This window comes from Leptodactylus fuscus, chromosome 2 (assembly GCF_031893055.1).
Source record: "Leptodactylus fuscus isolate aLepFus1 chromosome 2, aLepFus1.hap2, whole genome shotgun sequence".
NCBI classification, from domain to species: Eukaryota; Metazoa; Chordata; class Amphibia; order Anura; family Leptodactylidae; genus Leptodactylus; species Leptodactylus fuscus.
In genome coordinates this window covers 282,814,490-282,830,352 of record NC_134266.1, presented here as the reverse complement: position 1 = coordinate 282,830,352, position 15,863 = coordinate 282,814,490, and the positions used below count along the sequence as shown (strand labels likewise).

The 15,863-nt window shown below is 44.1% G+C and overlaps 2 protein-coding genes and 1 pseudogene across 4 annotated transcripts in view; 1 reads left to right on the top strand and 2 right to left on the bottom strand.

The window, feature by feature from the left end:
- Positions 1-2,146, top strand: part of LOC142196233 (uncharacterized) — a 41,821-nt gene extending 39,675 nt beyond the window's left edge. The window contains exon 17 of the mRNA XM_075266447.1: positions 1,147-2,146. Within this exon, the coding sequence (XP_075122548.1) occupies positions 1,147-1,988 (842 nt within the window). The 3' untranslated portion in view covers positions 1,989-2,146. The remainder of the gene's footprint in view (positions 1-1,146) is intronic.
- The window catches only part of LOC142196122 (uncharacterized), a 783,446-nt pseudogene that overhangs the window by 100,450 nt on the left and 667,133 nt on the right, over positions 1-15,863 (bottom strand).
- Positions 1-15,863, bottom strand: part of RPL31 (ribosomal protein L31) — a 364,588-nt gene that overhangs the window by 174,625 nt on the left and 174,100 nt on the right. The gene's annotated exons all lie outside the window — the stretch shown is intronic.

Below are 15,863 nucleotides of genomic sequence, written 5' to 3'. Positions count from 1 at the left end.
TTTGCCTTCCATATCGAGCATGACGCCTTGAGCGGCCATAACTGCACTAAACATTTCCAGTAAGTATTGAGTAGTCCTGCACATCAGCTTTGAGAAATTTTCACCCAATATTTTGCCCAAAACCGTTTCAACTCTGTTCTGTTGGTGGTTTCCTCCCATGAACTGTAAACTTCAGCTCTCGAAACTGAGAGGTTTGTTTTTTTCCAAGTTAGAGACTGAGTGGATTCGGCCGCCATAAAGATATGTTGTAATAGTTTATACTGTGTGTTTGTGACCCTAGTTGGCTTCATGTATGCTGTTTGGGGATAAAGAGCGCACGACCGTACAACCGTTAATCCGCCTGGGAATGGCTCCGATGTATAAGACAGTGGAATGGAGAAGGAGTCGAGTAGTAATCAGCTGACGAGATCCAGACCAACGGGAAAGGCACCGCGCTTACTCCAAAATTTTAGTAAAACACGTAGCTTTATTGTGACCAGTAAAACACACACGACGCTACCAAAGTGGTTTTTCAAGTGGGATACAAAACAAACCAAAGTTCGGTCACCCGGAAGGTGATTATTAACACTTGACTCTAATTCCACCTTCATATTATGAGCTAATCCTAAGGGTAAGTTCACACGGGGGCCACCTCAGGTTCCGGTCCAAAATACGGGGAGCTGTGACTGGATGCTGGTGCAGTGCACCACCATCCAGTCACGCACTCCGCTCCGAATTAGGCCCAAATGAATGGGCCTAGTCGGGAGGGAGTGTCTTCAGGCGGATGTCACGGGGCGAATCCGCCTGAAAGAATGAGCATGTCGCTTCTTTGATTTCAATGGGAGCCGTCTATTTGGTCAGGATTTTGAGACGGGGACTTACCCTAAAGGTTCACATAGTATTGTCATTCACCAATATGTGATATTGGATCATGACCACGTCTAATATTTTTGATTTCTTTGATTTGGTTCTCTTTATCTACTTTTAGGATGTGTGTGAAAATCTGTTGCAGTTTTAGGTCAAAACTATTCAGAAATAGGGTTCACAAACTTTCAAGCACCAATGTATCACTTGTTTGAAGTCAAGATGGCCAAATGCAGTTTCTGCTGTTGTTTTTTTGTGACAATTTTTGTTTTCCATTTATGTTTTCTAAATATTTTATTTCAGATACCGACAGAACAAGCGGACATGTCCTTTTATCTCCCGGTTATAAAGTAGAAGAGAATGAAATCGAGATTGACAAAAAGGGAGCGGAGCTTAGACAGAGCGAAACGTTGACACATTCTGACCGGGGGGAAAAATTAACCAAGAAATCCAATCTTTCCATAAAAGAAAAAATTCATGGAGGTGATCGGCCATTTCCATGTTCGGAATGTGGGAAATCTTTTCGTACGAAAGCAGGTCTTGTCTCACATCAGAGAACCCACACAGGCGAGAAGTCCATATCGTGTATAGAATGTGGGAAAGTTTTTGCATCCTATTCAGGCCTCGCTTACCATAAGAGAATTCACACAGGAGAGAAGCCATTCTCATGTCCGGAATGTGGGAAATGCTATAGACAAAAAGAAAACCTTGTGAAACATCAGCTAACTCACACAGGTGAGAAGCCATTTTCATGTCCAGAATGTGGGAAGCTTTTTAGATATAAAGTTAATCTTACAAAGCATCTTGTAACTCACACAGGGGAGAAGCCGTTCTCATGCTCCGAATGCGGGAAATGTTTCACGTCGCGCTCAGGTCTTAATCGACATCGGCTAATTCACACGGGGGAGAAGCCATTTTCATGCTCTGTATGTGGAAAAGCTTTCACATCGCGTTCAACTCTCCATTACCACGAGAAAATCCACATCGGGGAGAAGCCGTTCTCATGTGAAGTATGTGGGAAATGCTTTATGCATAAATATTCTCTAAAGACGCATCAAGAAATTCACAAAAGGAAGAAGCCGTGTTCATGTACAGGATGTAGGAACTGTTTTGGTACTGTTACGGACATCAAGGGGTCCTCGTAATAGAGTATGTTGCAGAGCTCCAAATTAAATAACAGGCCTGGATGGACTACAGCCATCCTTTGGGGCCTGGAGAAGCCACACACACACAGCTGATAGTGTATCAAGTGAGTTCTGATTTATTGTTACAGAGAGGTAGTTTTTATACAGACAAAAAGCAGGTTGGACTTATAACATACCAGGATTGGATGTGGAATGGTAGCCTCTATCCATTGGCTAAAGCCTACTGTAATCTCCATCTAATTATTACACTCCAACAGGAAGCTACCCCCCACCGTCACTGTATATGTGTATCTCAAGGCTCGGAAGATAATTAGAGATCAAAGGCTTGGTGTCACTTCTTGGATCTAACATTCAATAGACTATAGACATCCTCTGTTTACACACTTCTACATTGACACAAAGGTGCAGCTCTGAAGTCGATCAGCTAGATAAGGATTCATTAGCATTCCATTTCCTTGTAGCCCATAGCATCTCCAAGTTATTTAGTCTAACCCATTCCTTTTTGAGACAAACCACTTATCTTTGATAGAGAAAGATGGATGCCAAATACAAGATGGAGGATGTGATTCTAACAGTACATAATCTGATCTGGTCGAATCTTACTCGGACATCGGAGAGTTCACACAGGAGAAGCCATGATGATGGGACTGTAATGGAGTCCTGTAATGATTCCTACATGTCCACAATTTTTGATGGAAGCTTCAAGCAGAGACTCCGAGGGAGATGTGAATGTAACTAGAGATGAGCAAGTAGTATTCGAAACGGCAGTTTCGAATAGCACGCACCCATAGGAATGAATGGACTCAGCCGGCACGCAGGTGGTTAAGCAGCCAGTCTGCGTGCCGGCCACTTCCATTCATTCCTTTGGGTGTGTGCTATTCCATCATCTATTTTACATGTTGGTGAATGCATACAGGCACCCGATGGAGGGGGCTCCATTTGCATTTACCGTTTAATGTCCGTTGCTCTCATCCTGTGACAGATGAGCGTAACACACTGAATAACAATAGCATTGTGCATGCAGGACTTTCTCCTCTGTTACAAAAGAGCGACCATCATGTTGTCGACATTGCAGTCAATGTAAACAGGCACAACCCGAGGGGGCTCCATCCATGTCAGTTACTCTGTTACTGTCCGTTGCTGTCAACCTGTGTCCTATGAAAGCAATGGACATTAATAACGGTACTGTGGACATAGACTTACCTATGATCTTTGTTACACAACACACCCACGTTTCCTCGTATATCAACGCCAAAAGGCCACAAAAATAGCACACAAACACCACAACAACCAAAGATATGTGGCCATGAATAATTGAACAATGATAAGTAAAATACAAAATATTTATTTAGTCATATATCATAAAATGACAGCAGATGGTAAAGAACATGAACCGGACAACACAACACTAGAGAAATATACAAGGCAGGTGAGAGTATAGATAAATATCATACATAATATGTCATAGAATGTATAATTGCAGACACAATAGGCAAAACAGGTACACACATTCAAATCTTATGCACTTATGAAATCAACCAGTAAAACACTGGACAAATGGATGTAGATTAGAAAAATAGTAAATCGATATATAACTAATTCCAAAAACAACCACCTAGACATATAACTGGCTCCTTCAATAATATCACCACAACAAGTAGCAAAGACTAAATGATACCAAATGGTATCTAGGCCAAATAACACGGAGTAAATACATATACCCACTATATCTATTTGAATAACATGCCCATAAGCCAAATTAAAGTGTATATGCCTAAGTCAAATAAAGAGCCAGTGTAAAAGCCATATATCCCCAAACATTGAAGGGTTAAGTACCTGTAGCCATATCTGCAACACTGCCACACCTGCCCTGAAAGAAATGCACCACAAATGCGGGTACCCGGAGGGTCGCCTCAACGCGTTTCGCCAGACGGCTTCCTCAGGAGGCATAACCATACTCCATACACGCAGGATATATATAGAGAAAAAAAGAAGTAAAAGAGGAGGGGCCGATCATGCATCCGATCGTACGTCCAAAACAGGTGTATGAGCGCGCCAGCATACGTGATGCTGTCGCACGAGCCGGGCTGCGCATGCGCACACGATCGGCACAGTCAAAGACGTGCCGATCATGTGACTCAGAGGCACATGACCGGGTCGCACGAGAGCAGCGCACGCACGCTGCGCGACTCACCTGAGAGGACATCAAAAAAGATAGTAGTGATATATGTATGTGCATCTAGATATAACAATGCAATGGGAACGTGGCAGGATTTAGCAGCAATATGAATACATGTACACATATGCGCATCTAAACATAACCATACCTACAAGACACCGCAAAATTTTAATAACATTATATATATATCTCTCTAGATGTAATCATGCTGCCTCCTTAATGACTCGCAAATATACAGAAAATCATATATATGTGTCAATAACTATACACAATTTAAATACCAAAAAAAAATATCACAAAAGTGACAATATATATATATATATCAAATTTAAAATGTTAAAAGTGAAAGGTGCTAAAGTGACCAGTGCCAAAAAAGGTAAGTATAAGGTTATATATGTGTAGTTATACACAATAAAGTGACAACAAAAGTGACCATGAAAGTGAAACATGCAAAAAGTGACAAATACCAATTTATTGTAAAAGCAATATAATTACAATAAAAGTGAAAAGTGCAAAAATATGGTAAAAAAAATGGTACTGGTCACTTTAGCACCTTTCACTTTTAACATTTTAAATTTGATATATATATATATATTGTCACTTTTGTGATATTTTTTTTTGGTATTTAAATTGTGTATAGTTATTGACACATATATATGATTTTCTGTATATTTGTGAGTCATTAAGGAGGCAGCATGATTACATCTAGAGAGATATATATATAATGTTATTAAAATTTTGCGGTGTCTTGTAGGTATGGTTATGTTTAGATGCGCATATGTGTACATGTATTCATATTGCTGCTAAATCCTGCCACGTTCCCATTGCATTGTTATATCTAGATGCACATACATATATCACTACTATCTTTTTTGATGTCCTCTCAGGTGAGTCGCGCAGCGTGCGTGCGCTGCTCTCGTGCGACCCGGTCATGTGCCTCTGAGTCACATGATCGGCACGTCTTTGACTGTGCCGATCGTGTGCGCATGCGCAGCCCGGCTCGTGCGACAGCATCACGTATGCTGGCGCGCTCATACACCTGTTTTGGACGTACGATCGGATGCATGATCGGCCCCTCCTCTTTTACTTCTTTTTTTCTCTATATATATCCTGCGTGTATGGAGTATGGTTATGCCTCCTGAGGAAGCCGTCTGGCGAAACGCGTTGAGGCGACCCTCCGGGTACCCGCATTTGTGGTGCATTTCTTTCAGGGCAAGTGTGGCAGTGTTGCAGATATGGCTACAGGTACTTAACCCTTCAATGTTTGGGGATATATGGCTTTTACACTGGCTCTTTATTTGACTTAGGCATATACACTTTAATTTGGCTTATGGGCATGTTATTCAAATAGATATAGTGGGTATATGTATTTACTCCGTGTTATTTGGCCTAGATACCATTTGGTATCATTTAGTCTTTGCTACTTGTTGTGGTGATATTATTGAAGGAGCCAGTTATATGTCTAGGTGGTTGTTTTTGGAATTAGTTATATATCGATTTACTATTTTTCTAATCTACATCCATTTGTCCAGTGTTTTACTGGTTGATTTCATAAGTGCATAAGATTTGAATGTGTGTACCTGTTTTGCCTATTGTGTCTGCAATTATACATTCTATGACATATTATGTATGATATTTATCTATACTCTCACCTGCCTTGTATATTTCTCTAGTGTTGTGTTGTCCGGTTCATGTTCTTTACCATCTGCTGTCATTTTATGATATATGACTAAATAAATATTTTGTATTTTACCTATCATTGTTCAATTATTCATGGCCACATATCTTTGGTTGTTGTTACCTATGATCTTTCCCATGGCCTTCCAACAAATGAGTTTCTCTTCTAACTCCAAAAACTGCACGATTGTCCCGATGAGTCCACATTTTGGGCACTCACGTAATGCTCAGAAGGTGGATTACATCCAGTGTAGCCATTGCTATAGAGCATAAATGAGACCTCTCTCGATTGCCATACCTTATTAATCTTTCTCAGTCCCGGTGTGAGTTGATGTCTCACTATGTCGTCCTAGATCTCTCCATCGCGGTATTTTAGTTTGTGTCTCCTTGATATTGTTTTTTGACTCTTCTAAATAAATCATCAGAGCGTTCCAATGTCGTCTTTCTATCTTCTTCTACAGACCGATAACAGGACACAACCTGTAAATATGTAACTCCATGAGAAGAAGACAACCTTCCAGTATTCACCCTTTCTCTCCTGTACAGGGATGCGGGCTTTGCAGGTAGGCTGCCTGGTTGCTACCTCCTGAGGGGATCCCGATGGGCAACGAGACACCAATGCAATGCACCAGGGGTCAGGCTAGAGAATGGTCAGATATAGGCAGATGTTCAGGGCTGGCAGAAGAAGTCAGAATCAAGTGAAGATCAGTTAGAGGTAGTAGGCAGGACAGGAACAGCAACAAAGTCAGGAACAAACAAAGGGTCAAATCACAGGTTAGGTCAGACAAGAAGCATACCTATAGCTAATTTAATAGGCTGAAAGGCAGGGGTCTCAAACTCAATTTACCCGGGGGCCGCTAGAGGTAGAGTCTGGGTGAGGCTGGGCCGCATCAGGTTTTCCACAAGCTATGTGTGCCGTAGCAAATTTAGCTCCGCCCACTTTTATGATGACTCCGCCCATTCTCATTAATTTTTCATGTGCCCCCACACAGTATAATCCTCCTACAGTCACCTGTACATTATATGTCCCCACATTATAATGTTCCCTTCCAACTGCCCCACAGTATTAAGTCTATCTCCTGGTGCCCCAGTTTAAACTGGGGGGGGGACATTAAACAGTGGGGATAGTTGGAAGGGGGCAATAAATTAATGGCAGCTGAAGTGGGACATTAAACTGGGGGCAACTAGAGGGGGACATTAATCTTGGGCAGGTAGATGCAGACATTAAACTATAGGGGTAGCTGGAGGGTAACATTAAACTGGGGGCAACTAGAGGCAGATTGGTCCCCCTACAGCGACTACACGGTTTAATGCCCCCTCAAGTTTTTTCCAGTTTAAGTGCCCCTCTTCATCTGCCCCAGTTTCATCTCCCCCATCATCTGCCCCACTGGGTGAATGTAGTTGAGGCTGGGACCAGGTCACAAACTGGGGCGGTCTACCTCGTCTCCCCGCCCAACATTCCTGGCAGGGGCTCTTAACCACCACCCTCCTCCTCCTCCGCCGTCACATTGACCCCAGCTACCTGCTGGAAACGCTCACTGGCGTGGGGAGACGTCAGCAGGCCGTGCTGAAGCTCATAAACTTGGGGGACAGACATCACACTGCCTCCGATGTGAGGGATGCCCTCCTCGATGAGACAGCAATCTGGTTTGAGCTATTGCACCTGGGCCCAGGCATGGTTGTGTGTGATAACGGCCAGAACCTGGTAGCGGCTCTGGAGCTTGCCAACCTCCGACACGTTCCATGCCTGGCCCATGTTTTCAATTTAGTGGTGGAACGGTTTTTAAAAATGTACCCCAATTTACACGAGCTACTGGTGAAAGTGCAGCGCTTGTGCGCCCACTTGTGCAAGTCTACAGTAGCCGCTGCTAGCCTCAATACACTCCAGCAACACCTCCATCTGCCAGAACACCGGCTGTTGTGCGACGTCCCCACACGCTGGAACTCGACGTATCACATGTTGAGCAGATTGTGAGAGCAGCAGAGACCCTTGATGGAGTACCATCTCCAAAACCCAAGGGTTCCTCAGAGTCAGCTCCCGCAGTTTCTGCACCATGAGTGGCCATTTATGGCAGACTTATGCGAGATCTTGCGTGTCTTTGAGGAGTCAACCATGAGAGTCACAATCCCGCTCCTGTGTGTGATGTGAGAATCCCTCATCGCCATCAGGGATAATGCATTGTACAAAAGACAAAAATTGTATGTAAGGAAAGCTCACCCTTCCAGGAAGTATTTGTTAAGTCCATATAACGTTACCCAGGTGCACGACCAATCCTCCCGACTCCACGGAGCTGTGTTATGACTAAGGGGCATAAAAACCCCCGAAACGCGTCAGACTTGCGGCATTATGTTGCTTTTTATTTTTTCTTGTTTTTTGTGTTCGTGTTAAATGTGACCTGCACCTTTGTCTGGATGGTCTCTCTGACCTATTTTTAAACTGATGGTATAAAGCTAATCTTTTATACGTACCTCAGTGTTGCGGACCTGCATCTCTTTTTGGATTGTTACTTATAATGCATTGTACGCTGAGGGGTCAGGGATAGCAGCAGAACTGTCACAGCAGGAGAGTAGTTCCACACACCTATCCGATTCACAGCGTATAATGACAGAGGAGGAGGATGAAGACATGGCAGATGATATGATTGTCACACAGGAGGCTACTGGGGAAGTTCAATGTGTGCCATTGCTGCAGCGCAGACGGGGCGAAGGGGAGGAGGAGGAGGAAATGGAGAGTGACCATTCCGGTGGGGGCAGTGAAGTCATGCCAGGTAACACTCTGACACACATGGCTGACTTCATGTTAGGGTGCTTTTCAAGTGACAAACGCATTGTCAAAATAATGGAGAGCAACCAATACTGGATTTTTGCAATCCTTGACCCCCGATATAAAAATAACATATCATCTTTTATTCCGCTAGAGGGGAGGGCCAATCGCATTAATGTTTCCATCAACCCTCACTGGCGGCAGAGAGTTCCTCCAAGAGGCGAACAACTGCCACCCGTTCCACACCCACCAGGGGCACACTATCCAAGGTCTGGGACACGTTAATGGCACCCCCTCACCAAACTACCACCACTGAGGGGCCTAGTGTCACCAGGAGGGATAAGTATAGGCGCATGTTGCATGAGTACCTGGCTGACACCAGCCCTGTCCTCTCAGATCCCTCTGCGGCCTATACTTATTGGGTGTCAAAGTTGGACCTGTGGCTTGAACTTGCGCTATACGCCTTGGAGGTGCTGCCCTGTCCTGCCGCCAGTGTGCTATCTGAAAGGGTCTTCAACGCAGCCGGTGGCATCATCACAGATATGTGCAGCCGCTTGTCAGCTGACAGTGCTGACCGGCTGACTTTCATCAAAATGAACAGTCACTGGATAAACCCATCATTTTCATGTTCACCGGTGTCAAGCACCCTGGCATGAAGTTCCATGTGTGTGCTCACCCTCTCCAATTCCTCCTCCTCCTCCTCCACCATCAGTGTTGCACAATTCTGCTCCTACTAGGCTCAATCCACCCTGATTCCCCCAAACTCTGCTGGTTAGAGGCTCCACTCAAAAAAGGGCCAAAAACACTGCTGGTGCAAGGCTCAACTCAATTAAAGGTGGAATATTTAGATGGCTTGTTTCCAAACCGAGGGGGATTCCTTTCTGTAAGATCTGATGGATGTTTCCAGCCCTGATTATCCTGGTTGATCATGTTCAGTAATGAGGCAGCTCAGCATGAGGATCAATTGGTGGACAAAAGTATTGGCACTGTTTGAAAAATCATGTGATGCTTCTCTAATTTGTTCAATTAACAGCACCTGTTACTTACCTGAGGCACCTAACAGGTGGTGACAATAACTAAATCACACTTGCAGCCAGTTGAAATGGATTAAAGTTGACTCCACCCCTGTCCTGTGTCCTTGTGTGACCACATTGAGCATGGAGAAAAGAAAGACCAAAGAACTGTCTGAAGACTTGAGAAGCAAAATTGTGAGGAAGCATGAGCAATCTCAAGCCTACAAGTCCATCTCCAAAGACCTGAATGTTCCTGTGTCTACCGTGCGCAGTGTCATCAAGAAGTGTAAAGCCCATGGCCCTGTGGCTAACCTCCCTAGATGTGGACGCAAAAGAAACATTGACGAGAGATTTCACCGCAAGATTGTGCAGATGGCGGATAAAGAACCTCGACCAACATCCAAACAAGTCCAAGCTGCCCTGCAGTCCGAGGGTACAACAGTGTCACCCCGTACTATCCAGCGTCAGCGTCTGAATGAGAAGGGACTGTATGGTAGGAGACCCAGGAAGACCCCACTTCTTACCCACAGACAGAAGCCAGGCTGGAGTTTGCCAAAACTTACCTGAGAAAGCCAAAACCGTTCTGGAAGAATGTTCTCTGGTCAGAGGAGACAAAAGTAGGAAAAGGCCTCAACATAGAGTTTACAGGGAAAAAAAAGAGGCCTTCAAAGAGAAGACGCCCCCTACAGTCAGACATGGCGGAGGTCCCTGATGGTTTGGAGTTGCTTTGCTGCCTCTGGCACTGGACTGTTTGACCGTGTGCATGGCATTATGAAGTCTGAAGACGACCAACACATTGTGCAGCATCATGTAGGGCCCAGTGTGAGAAAGCCGGGTCTCCCTCAGAGGTCAGGGCTCTTCCAGCAGGACAAGGACCCAAAACACACTTCAGGTCAGCACTAGAAAATGGTGGTGAGAGAAAGCCCTGGAGACTTGTAAAGTGGCAGCAATGAGTCCAGCCCTGAATCTCATAGAACACCTGTGGGGGAGGGGGAGAGATCTCTTGGTGGCAGTTTGGAGAAGGCCCCCTTCACATCTCAGGGGGGACCGCGAGCAGGAGCCAAAGAAGAATGGTCTAAGATTCCAGCAGAGCCTTGTAAGAAACTCATTGCTGGTTAGCGGAAGCGGTTGTGCGCAGTTATTGTGTCTAAAGGTTGTGCGACCAAGTATTAGGCTGAGGGCGCCAATACTTCTGTCCGCACCAGTTCTGGAGTTTTGTGTAAAATGATCAATGATGTGACTTTTTTTCATTCTCTTTTGTGTTTTTTCATTGTAAGCAAAATAACTGAAGATATTACCAAAGAGTTTGTGCTTGTAATCATTATCTGGGGGACAGCGAGGATTATCTGACAGGACTGCAGGGGGGCCAATACTTTTGGCCAACACTGTAGGAAAGTATATCACTGAAGGTTACACAGTGTAAGCAATGATATAAGATCTGTATATCAATAAGTATAAACTTTAAAATATGTTATCTCATTATATTAATCATTCTTACAAGTTTGGTAAAAGTCCATTTTTATTTAAAGAAAACATACAAATGCGAATTTGCGAACTTACATTGATAAAAAATGGCGCCGGCGCATGTGCAGAATGCTACTGCGCATGCACCCACGCCATTTTAAATCAATGGCAGTTCGCGAGTGCTGGAGGAAGACGGGACCCAAGGACATTGCTGGAAGAAGAGGCGTGGCTGAAGATGACGTCGGACCCTGAATGCCCGCCCAGTGTCAGGAACACCCGTCTGACTGTAAAGAGCTACAGTATCGGCACCGATAGCTCTTTACCCGGAGCACAGATTGGGAAATCTACATGTTGAGCAGAGTGTGTGAGCAGCAGAGACCCTTGATGGAGTACCATCTCCAAAACCCAAGGGTTCCTCAGAGTCAGCTCCCACAGTTTCTGCACCATGAATGGTCATGGATGGCAGACTTATGCGAGATCTTGCGTGTCTTTGAGGAGTCCACCAAGAGGGCCAGCTGTGACGACGCATTAGTGAGTGTAACAATTCCGCTCCTGTGTGTGAATAGAGCCCCTTTAAAACTTTCAAGTATTCGACGTCACAATGACACGTCTGCTTATACATGATGATCATTTTCTGCATGAACCTCCATGATATCTTGGTCAGGACTTTGAAGTAGTTGCAGAATATTTTCTCTTTGGGCAGCAGTTGGTTTTGTTAACCCAAAGATACGGTCACTCTGGACTTAACGTAATATTTTTGTTTGCAGGCTCCTGCTGTCTTTTATTGGAAAATGACTTTCCTCTCATTTCTCACATGATGACAGTCATTTGGTCAAGAATTGGTTGATTTCTTCGCCTGATTCTTCACTTACTTTGTCGCCTTCAATCAATGTTACTGCAGTTTGAAGTTTAGCTAAGATTGCACTTGTTGTATCTGAATTTGCTGATCGGACGGAATTGCAATGTTCCATATTTTGTAAGCGATTCCTTGCTTCATTCTCCTTTACCGGGTTATCTATAGGAACATGGTTTCCCGGTGCACATGGTTGGCCTACTTCTTCTGAAGTCATTTGACTCATAGCCGTCGCCTCTGCATGGATAGGCCTGCACATAGGATGAAGTCTCTCTTCATTATGGATATTAAATTGCAGCTTAATATTTCTCAAATCCCGTCTTGTCATCAAGTGAATTCTTTCCAACTCATTTGCAGCAGAATCTCTGATGTCATCCAGAATCTTTTCCATTGTTAGTCCTGCAGCCAATTTATCTAAAACAGAAAGCATAAAAAAAATGATGAAATGGACAGAATAGAATAATAAGAACTCGTTTCTGATTGACGTCTCCCTGCAATAGTGTCACTGAACAACACGTGGGAAAAAATAAAGAACCAGCTCCCACTGATAAGTAGCGGAGCTTCTCAGATAGGGGAGGTGAGAGCTCCAGGATTTCTGAGCTCTTATCAGCCGGTTTAATTGAATTTGGCTGATAAGTGCTGAGATAGGGAGTCCGTTACCTGTGTATGTAATGCAAACTGACTCAAATCCAGCTCTGCTACATCAGCTTCACACTGTGGTAATTCATTTACAACCAATCCTGTGCAAGTGAAACCCCGACCACCATTGTGCTGAGAAAAGCAGGAAGTGAAGAGAGCACAACACCCTGCAGGTTATTGAACAAGCGTCATGGGAATACCCCTTTAACCCCTTCCCGACATGCGCCGTAATAGTATGGCGCGTGTCGGGTCTGTAACTATGGCGACCGCCCGGGAGCCGGGCGGCCGTCATAGCCACCGGGTGTCTACTGCTTTAAGCAGTAGACAACCGGCTTTAATGCCTCCGATCGGTCCCCGGACCGATTGGAGGCATTAACCCCTCCGGCGCTGCTGTCAAAGGCGCCGGAGGCGCCATTTTCCCGGCGGCGCATGGGCGCCGCCATTTTGGCAGGGATCGCCGGCTCCTGGAGCATGCTCCAGGACCGACCCCCGTTGCCATGACAGCCGGGAGCCTTGTTAAAGGCTCCCAGCCGGTCTGCAAATTCTCTCTTTTGCAGGCTGGTGTATACAGCCTGCAAAAGAGATGATGCTTTTTTGCAATGCATTAGCATTGTAATGCATTGCATTAGTGATCAGACCCCCTGGGGTTCAACACCCCTAGGGGGTCTAATAAATGCAAAAAAAAATAAAAAAAAAGTAAAAAAAAAAATATAAAAAGTATTAAAAGTTCAAATCACCCCCCTTTCCCTAGAACAGATCTAAAAGTAGTTAAAAACTGTGAAACATATACATGTTAGGTATCCCCGCGTCCGAAATCGCCCGCTCTACAAATCTATACAAATATTTTTCCTGTTCGGTAAACGCCGTAGCAGGAAAAATAGTCAAAAGTGCCAAACCGCCGTTTTTTCACTGTTTTAATTCTGATAAAAATTTTAATAAAAAGTGATCAAAGCAATAACATTTCCCGAAAATGGTAGAACTAAAAAGTACACCCGGCCCCGCAAAAAAAGACGCCCTATGCATCCCCGTACACCTATGTATAAAAAAGTTACGGCGGTCGGAATATGGCGACTTTTAGAAAAAAAATTTTTTAACACCGTTTTGGAATTTTTTTTAGGGGTCAAAATGTAAATAAAACCATATAAATTTGGTATCCCTGGAACCGTACCGAAACACAGAATATAGGGGACATGTCCTTTTGGCTGCACAGTGAACGCCGTAAAACCAAAGCCCGTAAGAAAGTCGCAGAAATGCATTTTTTCTTCAAATCCACCCCATTATGAATTTTTTTCCTGCTTCCCAGTACATTATATAGAATAAATAATGGTGGCATCATGAAGAAAAAATTGTCCCGCAAAAATTAAGACCTCATATGACTCTGGGAGCGGAGAAATAAAAAAGTTATGGGGTTTAGAAGGAGGGGAGTCAAAAATGAAAATCAAAAAATGCCATCGGCGGGAAAGGGTTAATCGAGTATCTGAGCAGTGCAGTTTTCTTTAGATCTTCTCTCTAACTTTGAATTTTTGTTTTAGAGACATGACCCCCCTTCCTAATCTTCACATTACAGGTACCATTTCCACCTACCACCCTTTCCTACGCACTCTTCTCTGTCCCCATCATCCCCTTTCAATCAGTTCCTACATTATCATTCTGGTTACTGTTCTCTTGTTCCCCTTCCCCCTTACAATATCCCATAGCTTTACATTGTATCCGATAACGCGCGCCCCCATCACTCCGCTTTCATTATTCTCCTGAACACATTCTTCCCAGTTTTATCATTCTTTCTTATTCTTATGGTAGAGTTGGAAGGGACCTCAAGGGCCATCGGGTCCAACCCCCTGCGAGTGCAGGTTTTCCTAAATCATCCCAGCTATATGTTTCTCCAGATTCCGCTTGAAGATTTCCATTGATGGAGCGCCCACCACCTCCCGTGGCAGCCTATTCCACTCTCTCACTTCCCTCACTGTCAGAAAGTTTTTCCTAATGTCTAATCTGTATCTCTTTCCCTTTCGTTTCATCCCATTGCTTCTTGTACTTCCTTGTGCTAATGAGAATAGGGGAGATCCCTCTGCACTGTGACTACCTTTCAGATATTTGTAGACTGCTATTAAATCTCCCCTCAGCCTTCTCTTCTGCAAACTAAACAATCCCAGTTCTTTTAGCCGCTCCTCATAGGACATGGTTTGCAGACCTTCCACCATTTTGGTTGCTCTTCTCTGGACTTGCTCCAATATATCGATGTCTTTCTTGAATTGAGGCGCCCAGAACTGTACACAGTATTCCAGGTGTGGTCTGACCAGGGAAGAGTACAGCGGAATAATGACCTCTCTTCATCTAGATTCAATGCTTGTCTTAATACATCCCAGAATTTTATTCGCCTTTTTTGCAGCAGCACCGCACTGTTGGCTCATGTTGAATTTGTGATCTACTATTATGCCCAAGTCCTTTTCCCCTATGCTATCACTTAGTTCTATTCCTCCCATACTATCTATGTTTTTTACATTTCTGTTACCCAGATGTAGAACTTTGCATTTGTCCCTGTTAAATCCCATTTTGTTGGCCTCCGCCCATTGTTCCAGTGTGTCTAAGTCCTTTTGAATACACTCTCTCTCCTCTCTAGTGTTGGCTATTCCTCCTATCTTCGTATCATCTGCAAATTCTATGAGTTCCCCAATAATTCCATCGTCCAGATCATTTATAAAGATATTAAAAAGTACTGGGCCCAGAACAGAGCCCTGCGGCACCCCGCTTTTGACGTTCTTCCAGTTCGATGTGTAGCCATTTAGTATTACTCGTTGTGCCCGATCATTAAGCCAGTTGTGAATCCACCGAACTGATTTTTTGTCAAAGCCATACTTAATCATTTTTTCAATAAGAAGGTTATGTGATACTTTATCAAATGCCTTACTGAAGTCAAGATATACTATGTCCACGGCATTCCCTTGGTCCAACCATTCAGTGATTTTGTTGTAGAAGGAAATCAGGTTAGTCTGACAAGATTTATTGGTCATAAAGCCGTGCTGGCTCTGGTTAATTAATGCCTTCCCATCCAGGTACCGAAGTAAATGTTCCTTGACAATTTGCTCAAAGATTTTTCCTGCTATCGAGGTCAGACTTACCGGCCTGTAATTTCCTGGATCGTCCCTTTTCCCCTTTTTGTAGATGGGGACAACATTTGCCCTTTTCCAATCTAAAGGGACCACTCCTGTTTCCCATGACTTACCGAAGATTATAGCAAGGGGTTCTGTTATTTCCTCTGCTATCTCTTTCAGGACTCTAGGGTGTA